Below are 19713 nucleotides of genomic sequence, written 5' to 3'. Positions count from 1 at the left end.
GTTTAAAGTACAGACATGGCTCAAAGCCTTTAAGCAGCAAATACTTGGAGGCTCAAAAAGCAACCCACGGGAAAGTCACCACATGCCTTGTTCTTGTGTTCCTCCTCAGGCACCCTGTGCTGGAGACATACCAGGTTATGCAGCCCATCAATCTGATCAATGCTCTCTAGCTCCTCAGAAGAACACTAAATTTCCTATTAAAAAACAAACAAAAAAATCTATTTTTTTTTAGAAATTTGTTTTCTGGCCTAGTAAATTTTATTTGAATTTCCAAGGGATTCCAGCCTGAAACAGAATCAGACAGAACTGCTGGGCCACTCAGAATGCAAGTGGACCCCGGTGGTGCACATTATCAACTGCTGCTTGCAAGCTACAGGTTGCACAACAATCAAACTTTGGCTAAAATCCATAGAGTGCATTTTAAATTCTTCATCATTTAATGTTCTTGAAGTTAGTTTGTATTTGCATGCAGAATGTTGTACAGCATCTTACTTACAGAACAGCTCACAGAAAACTGCTTACATTCAGTATTGCAACTTCATAATTTTTCAAGTAAAGAAATCAAAGCCATTCCCTCATCTATTCCCTGGATGCAAACTATTCAACAAAGTCAAACAGCCTGAGTATTTTTCAGCTTTCACTCCTCACTGTCCTTTACTGTCAGCCCTGGGAGCCTCCAGCCAAGGAAGGAGACACACCCTCTTTGCTTCTGCTTTTCAACTGCCCAACTGCTCTTACAGCTGAGAAAGCAGCATTGCTGTGAGCACTGTTAGGCACCACTGCTGTTTAGAGATGGACAGAATTCAACTGTTTCCTTACCAAAATTAACTTCGCCTTTGTTCACCTGTTACTCAGCTTCCATACTTGGCCTCTTCAACTTCAATTTGTTATAGTTTCAGTCTCGGGTAAATTAAGCTTCTAGAGCATGTAAACTGCTGGAAAATGGAAATACCTGCATACAGTAGTGTTTGCACACAGAATGGTGCTTGGCACACAGAACAGTGCTTGCAAAGCATTAAAGCATTACAGAACTTTTGCAAGAATGTGTAAATGACATTTTTTAGTGAAGTGAAACCTGATTTTATGAAAAGAATGACACACAAACCCGCTGGGCACTACTGCAGTAAGAGAACTGTAGTATTCCCAGTTTGAAAATTATCTTCACTTAAAAGCAAGTCAGAAGTATGTGACATACACTAATTCTGTCATTAATAGAGCCAAAACTGTACTTGACACATTTTTCCACTTCCCTGAAGACACAAAGGCTGGTAAAAAACAGAGGGAAGCACTTCAGCCAGTACTTTGGTCTGTAAGGTTTATGTGGAAAGATAATCAATCTCAGTGTCTTTGCAAGACACTGAGAAGAAACACCAGCAGGAGCTCTCTCAGGGACATGGCAGAATGCAAGCACTTCCAGCTGCTGTGGGAGCTCAGCTCTGCAGGCAGTGAGTGCTCTGGATGAGCATATGACACACGGCAGGGGCAGCAGAACCCATCCACTCCCCAAAGGGTGCCACCTCTTCTGCCTGCATGGCAAGTTTTCAATGAGCAGTTACCATGGATGTGAACAGGACAGCTCCAGAGCAGAGTGTGCTCATCTCCATGCCCAAAGCAGCACCAGGCCACCCCAAATTTAGCAACCTGCACTTGTACCCAGTGCTGTCAGGACTCTGGCCTGGAGAGCAGAAGTTGAAAACATCCACTCATGATGTCCAAAAGCAAAGACAGCTTCTCCCTGGTGTGCTATCAACACATTTTCAGAAGCAGCATCTGAAATGAAGCTACGCAAGCTTACACTCAGCTATGCAGCCCTCAGGCCACTGCAAACCTCAACCAGAGAAGTACAGCCGTAAGCTTGTTTGTGGGTGGAACAGAACAGTTCTCTGAACAAGAACCATTTCTTGAGGCCTCACATGCAGAAGACAACTAAAACCCAACAATTTAATACTCCAAGCGTCCACAACTGTGCCACGTCACATCCACCCTTAATGTGTGTTACACACACACTGTAGCAGTACACAACAAAACTGCTTCTGCCTCCACCACAGCTGTGCTCCCTGGAGGTGATCTGCAATTGTTAGAAGCCAAATATTAGAGTCTGTAATGCATTTCTGGTGTCCTTCCCTTCAGGACTACAAAAATAACATCTGGCGGTAGCACGGGTGTGGATGCACTGAACACTTCTATTCCTCTGTTATAGATGATCTTCTAGGTCTGAGGACAAGATCTTTGATGGAAGTGGTGATTTCCTGGAGCTCTTTTCGAATGGCATCTTCCTCCTGCTCCTTCAGGTTATTTGCTGTGTCACCATCTCCATGTTCAGCTTTCTTAGTCTGGCTGATCAATTGCTTCACTACTAATCCCTGGTATTTGACTAACTGAGAATGCTGATCCTGAAGGGTAAGAATAGAACAAAATCAAACAATGTCAGCATTCCTCAGAAGGCAGACAGACCTTTAATTAATGTCTTAAAAAAACATTCTCCCACTCTTGCCTGAAGAGGGCTGGTGATAAACACATTTCCATCAAGGTATTTTGCAACTTAAATTCTGACAGACGTTAGTAGTGGCAGGAAAATTAAAGTGTAGGAAGAACACTGAAGCAGGAAAGCAGTGCAGTTATTAAACATCAGCAGTCTGGGCAGCTCAGAATACAGAATATTTTTCCTTCCAAAGAGGTGTATGTCTTTTTAGCACTAATTAGAAAAGTTTAAAACACAACCATGCTCTAGCTGGGAGGAAAGGAGAGTGTAATGATTCTCAGTTACAAGAACTGTACCATCTCCCCATACACAGCTGTCTCTATGGACAAAGGCAGAAGCTACAACACTAACAGCAGAGTGATCCCTGGAACCCAGCACAGAGAACCTGTGCAGACTGTACATAAAGCAGTGGCCAGAGATGAAGCACACGGATACCAGCCTCGTGCAGCACAAACAGTATAAGGTACAGCTGTCACAGAAAGAAAGCTGGCTCCCCTTGAAGAGCCTGGAAGGGTACCTCTGGGATCTTGCCACTTAGGAAATTAATGATCTGTGGTACTGATCTTCCTGGTGCATGAAGCATACAGTGAGTTGAAAACTGAAATAAAAGCACTGCTGTCAGGTGCAGAACAAGAGCTGGATCTTCTGTGACTCTTAGCTGTTCCATCAGAGCCTGTCTGTGCTGAAACAGGACTTGCCTACAGAAGAGGAGGAATACAGCATATGAAACCGTTTCTCATTCTGTCTTACAGCAGCTGGTAACAGGCTCTAAACCATACCTAATTTTGATTAATTCTGCTTTTCTTCTCTGACTGACCATTTCCTTCTGTGACACTCCACCTGGAGGTACCCCAAAGAGCTAGTACTGGTATAGCCCAACTTTTGCAAGGCTATGCTGCAGTAAGCAGTGAGCCCAGTGGATTAGAGAAGGATGACTCCCACCCTCCTCCCTCTTCTGCGGGACCAGGCCTGACACTGTGCTGTTTAGTAGACACCGCCCCTCTCTTACATATCGTGTGACTGCCACCAACTTGACATCTAACATCTGTCCAGCAATAGGGCTACCCTCCACAGACTGCACAGAATACAGGAATTTAAGGTACCTTTCTTTCTTTTTGTCTCCTTTTTTCACCATAAGATCACAAATGTCCAATGCAGAATCAAGACATGACAGAAAATCTTCTACACTCTATTAAAAATGACAGAAATATATAATCTGTGTTAGCAGGTTATACAAAAGTTTAACTACTGTTCTCAGTCAATCATACTAGCAGCTGGCTGTGAGCATATATGGAGCAAACTTACAGAAGGAAAGGGCAAGTAAAAAGTATTTAGTAGTCCAATAATTCATATCCTTAAATATGGTAAAAACAACCATTCATTAGCTTTCAGAATGGAATCACAAAAGGAACACATGTGCTACAACTACAGGTGTTTTTTTTCTTGAGAAACATCACTGTGGCTTTTTGGATAAAAGAACTGGTAAGCTCATGTCCTTTGTACTTACACTGCCATCATCTGAAGGGTTTTCTTTAAATAGACAGGAATTTACTAGTTCATAAGTACATGGGGGAAGAATCAGGAACAAAATGTAAAAGACATCAACCACTTTAAACTGCAGATTCTTTCCCAGCTTTTGCTTCTTTCTCCTGAACTCAGAAGATTACTGGATTCTACCTGAAAGCAAACACCTAGTGACCATCAATGGCACCATGTCAGGTCAGCTTTCCACCTGTTACAAGTCACAGATCTGAAGTCCACTCACTCTCACTTGCACAAAGTCAAGAGACTGTTCTGCCCTCATCCCTCATGGCAGCTACCGCTGCACTACAGATGCCAGCTGTTTGCTAGGACTGTCTCAGCAGAACAGAACATTTGAACTCTGACTCTGGATCACTGTACCTTGCCATTCAGAGACATGTGCAGTTTAGATAGAGGACCCTTGGTGTCTTCTGGCAATTTACCTAAAATCTTGGACCGGACCTGCACAAGACAAGAATGGAAATCATCTGTAAGGTTCATTTCCATTTTAGCTGCAGGCATATTTAAAAAGACAATAAAATATTAAATAAACAACACTAATCTAACTTGAGCCTGTTAAAAAGGAGCTATTATCTGTGTACCTCACTTGTGATTGCAGAATAATCTTCTGTTGTCATCATTGAATCAGAGGCTAGGAAGTTGAAAATAAGATTTGTAATGTCCGTACAGACAGTCTTCAGCAGGTGTTTGGCAAGGTTAGTCTGAGTCTCATCTGTTTAAAGAAACAAGTGATTAGGAGTAACTTATTAGTTTTCTGATTCCTGTGACAGTTATCACAGCACTTCCTAAAACGTGGACTCCGTCAAACACAAGTACCATAAAAAAGTTATCTGGATGCTCAAAGCCAACATGCCTCATAAGCAGCTGCTTCTGGAACACTCCTCAGTGACACAGCTGAGCTTTCAGGTCTGTACAAGCATTGCAGTGCACTGTGGGCATCTCCAAGGAATATCTGCAGAAGCAGCAAGTTGGTCTTTGTACAGCCCTCCTGAACCACTAACAAACAGCCACTGCTACACATCAGCAAGTAAGAAATGTGCCAAGAAAGTCTGCAGGAGGAGCAGTCAAACAGAGGGGCAGGCAGAGGACAGAATTTCAGAAAGAAGAGGCTAGAGAACACACTACAAGAAACAGACTACTGGCAAGTAATTCCATTTATTGTTAAACACAGCAATACAGAAGCTTCTTGCTAGCGAGTCCTTTTGGTATATGTTTGCTCCATGGAAAGTTCCAGAAGGAAGTTGAATACAGCAGAGAGTCCCATAAATGTGCACAGTATCTTCCTAATGCTATTTTTCTGTCAAACAATACATGTATCTAAAGGACACAACTTACAAAGTATTCCACTGCAAAACTAATCTGCACATGTTGAAAAGCTGTCCTCAAGGAGCAGCTCTTTTCTGTACCAAATCTAGAAAAGGTTTTCAGAGGGGCTTCTTGGAATCAAGCACCATTTGGTTCTTTCACAGGTGACAGGATGAATAGAGTTTTCCAATATGTATTTTTAACTCCTGACACTAAAAACTGGGAATGGATACAAACACTTTGTAAGGAAGGACAAGACCCCACCGTTGTTTTGACAGAAGACACAGCGAGTGTGCAGAGTAGTGCATGACAGCATTAGCTCAGCTCTAGGCACTGCAAATACCTCTTTTTGTCCTTTTTAAACTGCTGCTCTTCTTTGATCTTGGATGCAGATTCTGGAATAGCTTCCCCATCCCTGATGGAGTGTATGAATGGATTCAAGTGTATGTTTATGTACCTGTGAAGTGTTTCACTCCCTTTTCAAACAGCCGGATGTTGCTGTACAGGTTTGACAATTCTTCCTGCAAGTCCTTCAGTGTCTGCCTCCTGTTAGCCCCAGAGGATGCTGAGGATGTCAAGACAGAGCGCACAACTTCCTGGTAAGATTTTGTTAAAGGTCTTAGGAGAGAGAACAAAGAGAGAAAAAAAGGGAACATTAACCAAAGCCTAAAACTGTAAAAGGTTTTCTCAGGTATATCAGCAGCAGAGCAAGCTGCCTCACTACACAGCAAATAGAGAGAAGGTGAGTGCCACAGAACTGTGCAATACCTAAAAAGAATTCCAAGTACTAGGAAAGGAAACTGCAATTTTGTTTCTGAAAAAGTACTGCTGGTTACAGAATGAATGGTATGCAAATGCTTGCAAGGTTTTCACTCATGACAAGCCCTAAGCAGGAACAAGAAGGAAAATTGAGATTCCCGGAAGCAACAGTCCACAAACTGTCAGGAGTCAGATCAAGGAGAGCTGTTGAGAGGGAAGACTAAAGCTGCATGAAACCAGCACTGGGTCTTCTAAAGTTGCAGCTGCACTCCCAAGTTTGCTCAGGATTGGGCTGTTATAGTCCTGTCCTGCCCTTTCTGCCCTGGACACACATATTTGCACCCCCTCTCTAGAGCGTAACAAGTTACTTATCTTTGCTAAGGTCAGTTTGCTGACCTAGTTTACTACCCAGTGCAGATAGGTAGCAGTGGAGCCACAAGCCAGGGAGCAGGAGCACACAGCAAGGGCTGTACCACAGATGGAACTGGTGAGATCCCAACACAGTCAGCATGAGGGGTGGGAATGCACCCATGCCCCTGGAGCTGCTTGCAGACAGAAGACACAGGGCCAGCAACAGCAGCAGAATTCCTCATCGCTGTGAGCATGGCTCTTTAATACACAGGCAAGGATATAACACAGAGTTGTATGGGAGATGAGCCCTGTGGCACACTTCCAGCAGCATAACTTTCCTTCTAAACAAGCAGACTGATGTGGATCACAAACTCTGTAAGCTTCTGAATTACAGGAGTTACCTTACGAGATGTTCAGCAAGATCTGTAATTAGCTCTTCAGGGCAATCCTTTTTGTGGGTCCTCAGAACATCCTGAATTTCCTCTTGTGACAGGAAAGGGAATTCTGGTTGCTTATTCCTCCCTGCAGGACATTCAGCATTCACTGAGAAAACATTCTATATGGTTTTGCTGCAGCTGCTATGTGGCATGAGATGGTGAAATGCTTCCCAGTCCGAACCTCCACAAGAAATGCATCACAAACAATGCAAGACAAGGGACAGCTACACAGGACAGTCAGATTTTAGATGTGAAAACTTAACAGACTTTCTCTTCTGATCACTTATTAATTATTTTCTGTAACAGACAACTTAAGCAGTATACTGGGATGTGCATTTTTGGCCAAGTGTCAAAAAGATGTCAGCATGAACAGAGTGCCCACAATGAAGTGACAAACCTGTGCTTGTTGCTTGTGACTCTTCATCGCTGTCAGCATCCTTTCTGCCCTTCTTCTTGGTTTTCTTAATCTTGATCTCCCTGGCGTTGCCACCTCCTCCTGCTCTCACACTGCCACTGCCCTCTGGTGAGAAGCCATTTGCTTAGTACACGGCAAAGTTCAAGCGCTTGAAAGGCCTGCAGCATTTTGGCAATTTATCTTTTGCTGTGGTCATGCTGAAGTACAAAAAGGCACCACAATCCGACTCTAAAGGAAACCTCTCACATACGCCCCAGAGTCTTAGGCCGATGAGTGTCATTCTTAAGAACAAAACCACGAATGAGTCAAAGCTGTGCTGATGTCCTTAAGAGACAGAAATACTGATCACACCTACAGCAGGCTGATAAGTGTAGGGGCTTTATCTCAGATTTTTTTCAGAAACGGATTGGAGGCAACTAACAGACTACAAAATACAGCAACTTTTGGATTTGCATATTTCCAAGGCTAAATAAGCCCTTCTGGTTTCTTTGGTTTGTAATGGTTTTGAGGGCTGCTTGTTTTCTTTTGCTTAAGCCAAACACCTGTCTTACCTGTTGCTTTCTTTCTTCTTTCATCTTTTTTGTCTTTTTTACCAGCATATGAATTCTCTAAACCAGATGCCTGTTTTAAATCTTCTTCAGTGATCAAATTAACAGGGTTATTTTTCATTTCCTGAAATAAAGAACATGCACTTGGCAGCAATAACACCCAGCATCAAAAGATGCCTACAGGATCATTTAACCTATTTGGTCATTCTTAACTACACCAATCTAACACTGCTTTCCAAGTGCAACACATGGAGACACATTCATTTTTCTCTTAAAAATTCAGCCTCTTATCCTATCTGTATGATGCTGCTCCCTGAGCACCACTGAATACACCTTACCTGTACTGATTAGAGACTTTGCCTCTATTTCAACCTTTCTTCTCAAGCTGTATTTCTGATGAGATGTAAGGAGAAGGTAACAGTAAACAGTCACATGCAGCTACACTCCAACAGTCACCAGATTACCTCTTGGCCAATAAAAGGATCAATACCTTCTCAGCTTTCTGCTGCATTCTGTCAGAGAAGAGCTCAGCACAGCTGCTCACAAATCTCTCGCTGACCACGATGGTGTCACTGAAGACTAAACCTGAAGAATTTTTGCTTAAAGATCTCATCACTTGCTGAAGCAAAATCCCAGCATCTTCTACTGACAAAGAGCTGGGCAGAAGAGCCTAGGGTAGAGAAAAACACAAGCACTTACATACAATAATCTGTTCAGGAATGGACAGGCACTTCTGTGTGCATAATCCACAGGAACCCCACTTGGCACCTGTTAACTGTTCAGAATTTATTGTACTTTTAAAATTAAACAAGCAATTCACAAGTAAATGCTATTATAAATCACAGTATCACCAAGGTTGGAAGAGACCTCATAGATCATCAAGTCCAACCCTTTACCACAGAGCTCAAGGCTAGACCATGGCACCAAGTGCCATGTCCAATCCTGCCTTGAACAGCTCCAGGGACGGCGACTCCACCACCTCCCCGGGCAGCCCATTCCAGTAGCCAATGACTCCCTCAGTGAAGAACTTTCTGCTCACCTCCAGCCTAAACTTTCCCTGGCGTAGCTTGAGGCTGTGTCCTCTTTCCCAAATCAACACTGCTCTAGAATATGTGTTTCCTCTGGGAAAGCACATGGCAACTTCTTCAAAATAAATCAGAGACAGAGTGATACCAACCAAAACAGAATCAGACCTCCTTACACACAACAGTTAAGTGCTGTAAGGCCCAAAACTGGGATTTAGTCAGGACAAAACACCTAAAATTCCTCTGCTTTCCGAAACTGCTATAACAGTTCAGTTTAAACTTCTCTTGAAAAAAAAACCCTTAGGAATCCATTGCTCATCAGCAGGATGTATCAGCACTCCTTTTGGAAGGAAAGCTAAGCATTGGGTATCTATCGACAATGACTGCTATGTCCTTCACTGCTTTTGTTCATGTCAACTTAAAAGCCTTTTTAATTGTCATTTTACTTCAATATTCTTCTTTGACAATATGGATTTTTCATCATACACACGTGCAGTTTCAATAAAGCATCATTTGACACAAAGACAGGACAAAGTAAGTAAACCCAGAACAAACAACCAAGATGACTGCTTACTGCTACATCTATCCAGCTTCCAGAATTGATGGCTTCTTCAACAGAGGCTTCAACTTGATCCACAATTTCCTGACCAACACAAGCTGCTTTCAGAAATAAGAGCTGTGTGGATTTGTATCTTTTTTTGATGTAGGCTGCTGGGTCTGGGATGCCGAGTCTGTACAACGCATCAAACTCTAGAGAACAGGCAGAGGTCTGTCACATTTAGGTACCTTCACATCCCTACAGCATCTGCTGTAGGCAACATTTGGGAGAGCAGCAAACAAAGCATCACACACAGGTTTTACACATAGAAATGCAGCCTCAATGGATGCTGACCTAACAGTTCAGTACAAGCTACACCTACACACAGGTGTAGCCTGAAAGGACGTTGTAAGGAGGTGGGTGTTAGTTTCTTCTCCCAAGCAGCAAGCGACAGGACAAGAGTCAAGTTGCACCAGGGGAATAACTGCAGGTGTTTCAAAGTTACGGAGATATGGTGCTGAGGGACATGGCTTAGTGCTGGGTTAAGGGTTGACTCAATGATCTTAAAGGTCTTTTGCAGCCTAAACAATTCTATGATATTATAATGAATGGAAGTGTGAAGATTAAATCATGGACATGACTTTGGTCTTTCAGATTCTGGTATCATTCCTTTATCTTTGCAATTAGAGGTTTTCAAAGCACTCTAATAGAACATGAACAATATTTCCAACACTTACAGTGCCAAACCACTTTGTTTTCAGAAGCCAGTTGTAGAACCATGCAGGTCCTCACAGGCAAAGCATTGAAACTGTTTGGCAGTTTATATTTAGAAGTTCTGAAAACGTTCAGGCTGGGGGAGTTGGGATTGTTCAGACTAGAGGAGGCTCCAGGAAGACATAGCGGCAGCCTTACAGTACCTGAAGTGGGGCCTACATGAAGGATGGAGAGAGACTGTTTACTAAGGCCTGCAGTGACAGGACATGCGGTAGTGAATCTCATAGAATCAACCAGGTTGGAAGAGACCTCGAAGATCATCCAGTCCAAACTATCCCCCACCCTAGCTAATCAACTAGACCATGGCACTAAGTGCCTCATCCAGTCTTTTCTTCAAGACGTCCAGCGATGGTGCCTCCACCACCTCCCTGGGCAGCCCATTCCAATGCCAATCACTCTCTCTGGGAAGAACTTCCTCCTAACATCCAGCCTATACTTCCCCCAGCACAACTTGAGACTATGTCCCTTTGTTCTATTGGTGGTTGCCTGGGAGAAGAGGCCACCCCTCACCTGGCTACAATGTCCCTTCAGGTAGTTGTAGACAGCAATAAGGTCACCCCTGAGCATCCTCTTCTCCAGGCTAAACAACCCCAGCTCCCTCAGCCTCTCTTCATAGGGTTTGTGTTCCAGGCCCCTACCAGCTTTGTCACCCTTCTCTGGACACCTTCCAGCACCTCAACATCTCTCTTGAATTGAGGAGCCCAGAACTGGACACAGCACTCAAGGTGTGGCTCAAGGCCTTCAAAACAGAACAGGGCAGACTTAGATTAGATGTTATGAGCAAATTCTTTACTGTGAGAGTGGTGGGACACTGGAACAGGTTGCCCAGGGAGGTGGTTGAGGCCTCTTCCCTGGATATATCCAAGGTGAGGCTCAGCAGGGCTCTGAGGAACCTACCTAGTTGAGGATTTCCCAGCTGACTACAGGGTGGAATGGACTAGATGACCTTTCAAGGTCCTTTCCAGCCCAGCCCATTCTATGATTCTATGGGGGCAGTTTGGCTGTAATCTGGACACCTGGACTGAAACCCCAGCCACATGGGTCAAATGTGATAATCTGAAAAGTCTACAATGAACAGCCTAAGAAACATCCTCAGCACAGTATTAAAAGCAGCATTTGGAACTTGTGAGAAAATTCCTGTTGATCAGTATGGTTCTGTCACCAGCATGGTTCTTGGTGACACAGCTACCCATCATTACAGACAAGAGGCCTTGGAGCAAAGGAGTATCAGCTACTGCCCTGATGTGCACTTGCTCTTGTCAGGCATCACTCCAGACACCAGCTATTATTAGGGTAAGATCAATTACCTAAACTAGGTTTAGAAAGAGATTTTGTCTAGGAGAATACAGACTGTTTACCTAAGTAGCCATTCTGCTTGAAAAAGGAATCCACCCAGTTGCTCTGTGTCCTGGCATAGATATCTGGAACAAACACAGCCTTATCCTGTCTTCCACCAACCACAGTGCCCTTGAGCCGACCAGCGTTAACGAGTTCTTCCAGCACAGCTACAGGAACAAATGAAATGCAGCAACATTTTCTACTTCAACACACCCATTAATCAAAATACAGAAACTATTTTCTTTCATTTATTTACTCTTTTTTCCCAGTCACCAGTTGTTTGTGCTTGTTACAGTCAAACATTTCTGAGTTCCATCAATCATTTTCAAGATTTCTGCTAATGTCTTGATAAAAGCTCTGGAAATCAGGTTCCAGAACACTGAGTCACAATGGCAGGGGCACAACACTTTATTAGGCATATCCCTAGACAGCCTGAACTTTCATTCAGAAAATGTCATAAAAGACTCTTTCACTAGCCAGGCAGTAAAATAGATTATATTTATATTAATCATGCCCTCCTAGAAGTGCCCCTGCATGTTAATCAGACAGAAAAGAGAGAGATCTGAATATCTGAAAAAGACCTGAAAAGCTGCTACCTACAGTGCAGTGCTGCAACAATACAGTTTGGCAGTTTTCCTTTTCATCTGTTACACCTGCACTGCACGTTTCATGACAACGACCAAACCTCAAATTCAGTATGTGAAAGTGGAGTGTTTACATTATTTTATATAAACGCTAGGATTCTAATTCTTAGTGGGCAAGGTTGTCAGAAAGAATAAGATAATAAGCAGAGTACAGTGAAGCTGAAGTGTGCAATGGTCTGAAGGCAAAACAATCCAGTCAGATAGAAAAGAAACATTAACTTCCATGAGAAAAGCATTCTGAAGACCAGTAGCACCTGGCAAACCACCATACAAGACTAATGATGCCTGAGCAGCATTTTGGACAGACAGGAGCAGCTAGGCAAAGAAAAGCTGAAGTGAGAAACATTTGAGTACAGCAGCTGGACAGAAATCTTTCTGCATTTCTACAGAAAAAAGGAACTGTGGAAAACAAAAGCAAACAGCTTAAGGATACGGTTTATCTCTCAGAATAGAAAGACATTTAACTAAGAGACCAACAAAAGCTCTGCCTCTGCTATTAGACAGAAGTCAGTAAACAAAATCCAGAGCTGTTAATGTCATTCAGCTACATAAAATCTGTCCCCTTTTGTGTGCTACACTGATAGAACTGTTAGTAGCTAGGGGCAAAAACCAGAACAGAGGACAAAATGAGTACTGCACTTGCATCACTCTGCCACAGAGGGACTTCAGCAGGGTGTGGTCTCACTGCTTTAGATGCAGACACCACCATTTAAGTTATGGATAGCAGAAGAGGGGTAACATTTTTAACACTACAAAGCAGCATGTTGTTCTTCGCTCCAGAACTAAGGCCATACACTAGATTGCTTCTTTGAAAGCACGGCTCTAGTAACAAAGCACCTATGAACTAACAAACAAAAATACAAACCAGTTTGAATGCAACTCACAATAAAGTAAATGTTCCTGAAATCCGTAACGAGTGATCAAGTTACTTACAGGTGTGGGCCTTGAAAAAAAGAAAAATAAACCAATGTAAATTAATGACCTGAATCTAAGGCAGAAAACCTAGAAAGAAGAGGTTACTCCAGATGGGAGAACCTGTGTAGAATCACAGAATGGCTCAGGTTGGAGGGTACCTCAGAGATCATCTACTTTGACCTCACCACCAAGGGCAGGGTTAATAACCCCAGGGTACTACAGAGGTGTTTAACACAGCTGACAAAGTTTTAACTCCAAATTGTTACGAAGTTGTATCTTGCAACATAGCTATGGTCATCACCGTACAGAAACTTCAGCTGCCTGAAGTTCTCCTCTTCACACAAACTGACACAGGTCACTGATTTAATAAGAAACAATTATCTATAATCCCATGGGGGATAGAAATCAATATGTAATGGACTGGGGAGTGGTGGAATGATAGTGAGGATAGTCTCCTGACAAACAATGGTCATTTTCTTCAGCCAAACAATGTTTATGGTATAGTGCTGTACTTGTTCTCCTTTCAAAAGAAGGTTCCCGTTTCAAAACGTGAGTCCAATAGAACTAAGTATTTCAGCCTAGGAGCTGAACCACACTTAAACCTATCCAAGGGTTTTCTCTTCAACCACAACTGACTGTGGTCCATAAGGAGCTGACTGTGGCTGCCGTGTTACAACTCACCGAGTAATGGCTGTGAAGAGTCCACGGATGCGTGCACGGTGCCGGGACACAAAAGCTTCTGTGAAAATCACCCCACAGTTCTCCTGGTCCAATTGTCCATGGATAATTCTCCCCAAACGTCTGGATAATGCCTGGAAACAGAAGCTGGCATGACTGCTCAAACTGCGTATTAGTGATACTAAATAAAAATTAAATCAAAAGTCTTTCCTAACAGGTCAGCAAATCAGCTAAAGGATAGATGATGAAAGAAACCTCTGCCCAAGAAAGAATGATGGCCAGGAGATGCACAGCAAAAACCGAGATTTAACCCCTCAGTTCATTCTGTACAAAGCAATATTCACCAACAATAAACACAAAACAAAGAGGTGCTTCCTTCCTAAGTGCACTAAATCTGCATATATTGTCCAGGAAACAGAGAAAAAGCATGCAATAATTTCTGTATGCTAGCAATATTTTTGTAGCAGCTGATCATGAAACTATCAGTAGGGCAATCTGCTCAGAAATGGAGTCAGCCAGGTCGTCTGTACAGCATAGATGTACTGGGCTGGTATCCAACGTGACTATTTACCCAACACATGCCACAGGACTACCCTTGGAAAAAAAACATCTTTCAAACAAAATCCAAGCAATGAAATTCAACAATGTCAAAGTCTCCCCTAATCCTTTTAAACAGTACAACAGTCACTAACAAAGGTAGATTTGTTTTGCTTCTACTTTAAATGTCTGATTTCAGCTTCCAGAAAAAAACATCTGTTTTGCCTTTGCTGAATAAACTGGAAAGTGTTTACCACTGTATTTCTGCTTCCTGGGTAGCTAACAAGACTCCTAAAATTACTGCTGTCTTTAATTCAAACATGAATCTAACCTGTCTCTAACACGACTAACCCTGATCTGTTCTTAACAGTTACAAAGACGCTAAAGAAATTTTGCTCAGTAGTGAAATGGCAAACATTAGCCTCAGTTACTGTGCAGCCTTTATGAAGCTAATACTTTTTGGCTTAGAATGACAAGTAGCTGACCACAATGAAAGCCATGGGTGTTGTAAAGGTAACAAAAGGTGAGCCAAATCAATTCTGCATTGTCTAGGTCGGTTGCTTGCATCACCTGTACAAGGAAGTCTCCTGGCAGGTCGTAGGCCTTGCAGAGATCTGCTACTGTCACCTGCCCAGTTTCCTGTAGCTTATCATTTATTTCTTCAGCTAATTGATCCAGGTAACTCCTTTGTTAAAAACAAGAAAAAAAAACCAACCATGTTAAGCATAGATTTCAGGGTCAACCTGTTAGCCATATACTGAATTATCAACTGACCTGGTATTACACCCCTTCCTGTGTCATCTTTACAACAAAATCCAGAAGGTATTTTAAATAAATACAGGAGAACAAGGGCAGTGAAAATGTGGGGCTAGGCAGCTAGTGCTGAAACTGGCCGTTTATCAGCTTGTAGGAAACTGACACAAAGCAGCAGCAGGAAAACATGTCAACGATACTGAGAAAAGCAATTCAGTGAGCAAGATAGGTCTTAATTATTTCAAGAGAGCCAGGTACTTCACATTCTTGCCAAGAAGAAATCCTGCAGCGCAATCAGTGAGAGAGACAAAAAGAGTTGTTAGCATGCTGAATACTATAAAGTGACTTAACTTACACATCTCAATCTTCTGAGGTAAAGCAAGAGGTAGAAAAAAGGAGTGACTGTCACTAGCTGAAGCAAAGAGCAAAGGCACAAAGCAAATGAGATCTGGCTGCTGTACAGACACTGGGTAAGAAAAGGAGCCCCTTTAGCAGAGGATACTGGGCAGAGACATTCAGTAAGGTCTTTGCTCCAAGGACTGGTGCTGAGATGAACTTCACTTGCCATGTAGAGAAGAGGCACCAATCACCACCAAGCAGCAAGCCAAGAGAAATGCATTTCCTTTCAGAAGGAACAAAGGCTGGTTATCGCTTCCAGTCTGCATTTTGCAGAGAGAGGGATGTGACTGATATACAGTGCTCCTGAAGTACTCACTCATTTATCAGCTGCCCCAGTACAAGCTGAACAGTTTTCTCAGACTTAATGATGTCATTAGCTCTGTTTTCAATGTGCAGGAGGTCCACATTTATTACCTAAAAAAACCCAACAAAACCTCTTATCAGAACTTAAAATTGAAATGAATCTCAAACTTTGAGTTATTACCCTTATACATTCCTACATCTTGAGGAAAGCTGCTTTTATTCTTTTCTACTCTTGTATATGCATGCAGTTATTTTGTGATTTGGAAAAAGGCAGCAAAGCTCTAGGGGGAAAAGGTCTCTTTTGCAACTGTGAGAAAGTTAAAAGAAACCTCTGTAATAATAAATTCCGGAAAGCTACTGACAGAACAGACTAAATCAACTTCCAGAAAAGTTTTTTTCAGATTCCAAGCAACTTTACTCAAGTCAGAAGGGAAAATTAGTCACAGCGGGCGACTACTGGAGGATAGAGATTAGTGGAAACATGAGATTAATGAAGGAAGAGAGAAGATCCAAACGGGCATGCAAAGTTAATTATGCATGCTCCTGCAGCTTTTAATTTTAGTGGCAAACATATTTCTTTTCTGTTTGCCTTCACTTAGTTTACAAAGGAAGAGTTCAAAGAGAAGATTTGTGTATTTTAGTGGTGATTTCAGAGGTTGCAGATTATCATTAAGCAGAGAGGAGTTTTCAATGAGGCAGTAAGTGGATGGATAAAGTGATCTGCAGCACTCTGACATGAGCTACCAACTCTTCCAAAATAATCTTCCTGGAGTGCAACTGATAAACTCCACATTTACAGTAAGTATAGTGAAGAAAAAAAAGACTTTATGACTAAAAATGTTACCTGCTGTAAGTCAACAATGTTTATTCGACCTTCGAAGAGAAGTACAAATACAGTTTTAGTATAAAAACCATGTTTTAACAGAGTTAGAATACAGCACAGTCCATTGTGTACAAAACAGTTCTTCCTTCCTTTTTGCAGACCAACTCAACCCCATAGTGTCCAATCCCAGAAACCAGACGTGCCCTAAGATATCCCATACTGTTCTACCCCATGGCCACGCTGACAACCTACGCAGACACTTCGGCAGCAAAGATCACCATACACATTCCCTGTCAGTTAGTTTTTGCCTTGATGCTAATCTGGGTTTGACCACAAGTCACAAACCAGAGACCACCAAGACTCTCTGCCTTTGCATGATGCTACTAACAAAACCCAGCAACTCTGCATTCGTCCCACGCTGTCACACTGATGTGATGCACCAAGGCAGAACACAAGCTGGGGCACGTCTGTGGCAGTCACAAGAACGTGACTGATCTCTATGAATATAACAAGTAGGTTAATTCTCCAAATATACCACTCTGTGAAATTCACTTTTAGCCATCACTAAATATAACCCAGTCTTCTCACTGAACCCCCTGAGAAGGACAGTTTGAAGTGGGTTTGCTCCCTCAGAGAGTCAAGTCAGATCTTTCAGAATAGATGGCTCTTCATGCTGGTAAAAGAAGAGGCTCGCCAGTGACAAAAAAAATGTCATTACTAATGACATGAAATGAGGATGATTTTGAAACTCTGGGTTAAGGGCAAACATCTGGGAAAGACAGTTAACCAGGCTAAAATGCCAGACTTCCTTCAAAGGGGTAACATATCTTGATATGCTTACCTAAAAGCTTACCACAGATCTGAAGTGAAAATAAAATAATAGGCGAGTTGATGTGTACATGAAGCAATAGGAAGCAAGCTCACTTTTTTGGCAAGATTAAGGGAATTGAAGAAAACTTCCAAGTTCTCCCTGTGGTCTTCAAAGCTAAGTTCCAAATCCACGGGAAGACACCAAGTGCCCCACTTACCACCACAAACATGCAGCTCATCTCGGATCTCCTTGCTGATCTGGGCTGGAGTGACATACTCTTTTCCATCGAGGGTGTGCACAACTTCCAGCTGCTTTTCTGCAATCAGCTTAGTGACAATTTCTATGCAGTTCCGTTCTGACAACCTACAGACAGCACAGTCGGTTGTTCTAAGTAAGCACTTGCTAACACCATCTTTTAATAGATCTTTCCAAAGTACTAAACACATGGAGTAAAATGAATATTGCTCGCTGGTCTGTGTAAACACTTTTTAAAGTAACTTAGGGATCCCACTTACTGCTGCTCGAATCATGCACTTAGGGGGGTCACCCCTTTGAAACAGTTTTATTCCTCCCCTGCACAGCGGTCAGCCCCCTTTCTGCGGTAAGAGTGCAGCGGCCGGTGAGGCTGGGGCTGCTTGTGCTTACAGAAGCTGTTTCCGTACTTTTAGCGCCAGGTTCGTTTGTGGCTGTTCGCCCGCTCAACAACGCCTAGGGAAGAAACCGCACTGAAGCCGTGACGATGTTTATCGGCTTGAATTGAACGCCAGTGCACTGTTGTGAGCCCCCATATACTCTGGGGGCCCCAGATCTCCTTCAGGGTTCACAAGCACTAACACTGGGTCCGGAGCCAGCCAAAGTGGGATCGCAGAAGGGCAGAGTTGGCTGAACCTTCGGGTCACGGCTGTGTCAGGATCGAGGCCATTGCACAACCGTCCTCGCAGCCGGAGGCCGGGGGAGAGTGCCCCGACGCAAGGAGGCGGGCGCCAGCTCCTGAAGCAGTGTCGGGGCATCCCTGCTCACCTGTGGGCCACCTCAGCGAACTGCGCCCGCTGGAAATCGGCCGCCAGGCGCCGAATCTCGTCCCAGGCAGCCGCCATCACCGCCTCGCCGCGACACGTCAGCCCTCCCGGCAGGCTACGGGCAGCGAGCGAGGACAAACTCCTCGCCACGGTCGCCGTCCGCTGTACCGCCTGCCGAGAGGGAGTCGCACTTAGGCTGTTGTGCCGCGACATCGCCGTCCTTACACGGGAGGGAAAGAAACAAAAGAAAGAAAATAAAAGAAAAGCAAGACCGAGGAACAGCTTCCCTAGGCAGTTTCCCCATTCTCTCATTCGCTGAAGTAATCGGAGACGTCTTCGGGATACAATGACAATTCGCTACGTCGTGCTGCCGTGAGGCTCTGGACATGGTGCCTGTGAGCATCACTTTCGCTTGTCCTTCTTTTGTCAGTTGACTTTCTCGGTTTATTCTCAAACCGCAACTTTTCCCCACTGTTTTTCTGCACATTTCAAATGATGAAATGTACACTCAGAGTGGAGCTCCATGGAATAAAAGATTAACAAAATACTAGGGAATTAGTCTAAGCTTAAGCAACTCTGTATTTTTATGCTGTTGTAGAAAAGATGTTTGGTCAGAGTAGTCTGCCTAGTTCCATGGGTTGGTTATAGGTATTCCAGAACACAGGGGCAAAAAGGCACCAGATCTTTCCTTTCTTTACAGGATATACATAAAACAGTGATGAACATACAGCAGCTGGCAAACAAAAATATGTGAAGCCCTATGAGGAGAGGCTGAGGGAGCTGGGGGTGTGCAGCCTGCAGAAGAGGAGGCTCAGGGCAGACCTCATTGCCATCTGCAACTCCCTGAAGGGAGGTTGTAGCCAGGTGGGGTTGGTCTCTTCTCCCAGGCAAGCAGCAACAGAACAAGGGGACACAGCCTCACGCTGTGCCAGGGGAGGTCTAGGCTGGATGTTAGGAGGAAGTTCTTCCCAGAGAGAGTGATTGGCATTGGAATGGGCTGCCCAGGGAGGTGGTGGAGTCACCATCCCTGGAGGTGTTCAAGAAAAGCCTGGCTGGGGCACTTAGTGCCTTGGTCTAGTTGATTGGACAGGGCTGGGTGATAGGTTGGCCTGGATGAGCTTGGAGCTCTCTCCCAACCTGGTCGAGTCTATGATTCTATGAATGGAATGGGTAAGTAGAATTTCTCACATGTCCTTTCAAATTCACATGATCTAGAAGACTGTTTGCTTTCCTTTACAGAAGACTAAGCTGGCCTGGATGCTACGGCAGATCCAACAGAATTGCCAGTCCATTGCCCGGTTTGGCAAACCCACAAGC

At 43.5% G+C, this 19713-nt stretch overlaps 1 protein-coding gene across 3 annotated transcripts; it reads right to left on the bottom strand.

Moving 5' to 3' along the window:
* Positions 1-235: 235 nt before the first annotated feature.
* On the bottom strand, positions 236-18618 carry UFL1 (UFM1 specific ligase 1). 3 transcript variants are annotated; one of them, XM_064170327.1, is made up of 19 exons: positions 18398-18601; positions 17595-17740; positions 16588-16616; positions 15757-15854; positions 14859-14973; positions 13755-13885; positions 13043-13101; positions 11535-11681; positions 9439-9614; positions 8330-8509; positions 7843-7963; positions 7274-7396; positions 6841-6961; positions 5787-5947; positions 4606-4736; positions 4385-4465; positions 3586-3671; positions 3000-3180; positions 236-2393 (listed from the first exon to the last, which is right to left on the bottom strand). In XM_064170327.1, the coding sequence occupies exons 1-19, from the start codon at positions 18472-18474 to the stop codon at positions 2184-2186; spliced, it is 2373 nt and encodes a 790-aa protein (XP_064026397.1). In that variant the 5' UTR covers positions 18475-18601; the 3' UTR covers positions 236-2183. The 3 variants fall into 3 exon arrangements, with proteins under 3 accessions (XP_064026397.1, XP_064026398.1, XP_064026399.1); XM_064170328.1 differs by lacking the exons at positions 16588-16616; positions 18398-18601 and adding an exon at positions 17893-18383; XM_064170329.1 differs by lacking the exons at positions 236-2393; positions 3000-3180; positions 3586-3671 and adding an exon at positions 3721-4159 and having other exon boundaries at positions 18398-18618.
* Positions 18619-19713: the final 1095 nt, after the last annotated feature.

This window comes from Pogoniulus pusillus, chromosome 33, assembly GCF_015220805.1.
Source record: "Pogoniulus pusillus isolate bPogPus1 chromosome 33, bPogPus1.pri, whole genome shotgun sequence".
NCBI classification, from domain to species: Eukaryota; Metazoa; Chordata; class Aves; order Piciformes; family Lybiidae; genus Pogoniulus; species Pogoniulus pusillus.
This window is presented reverse-complemented; position numbering and strand designations above follow the sequence as displayed.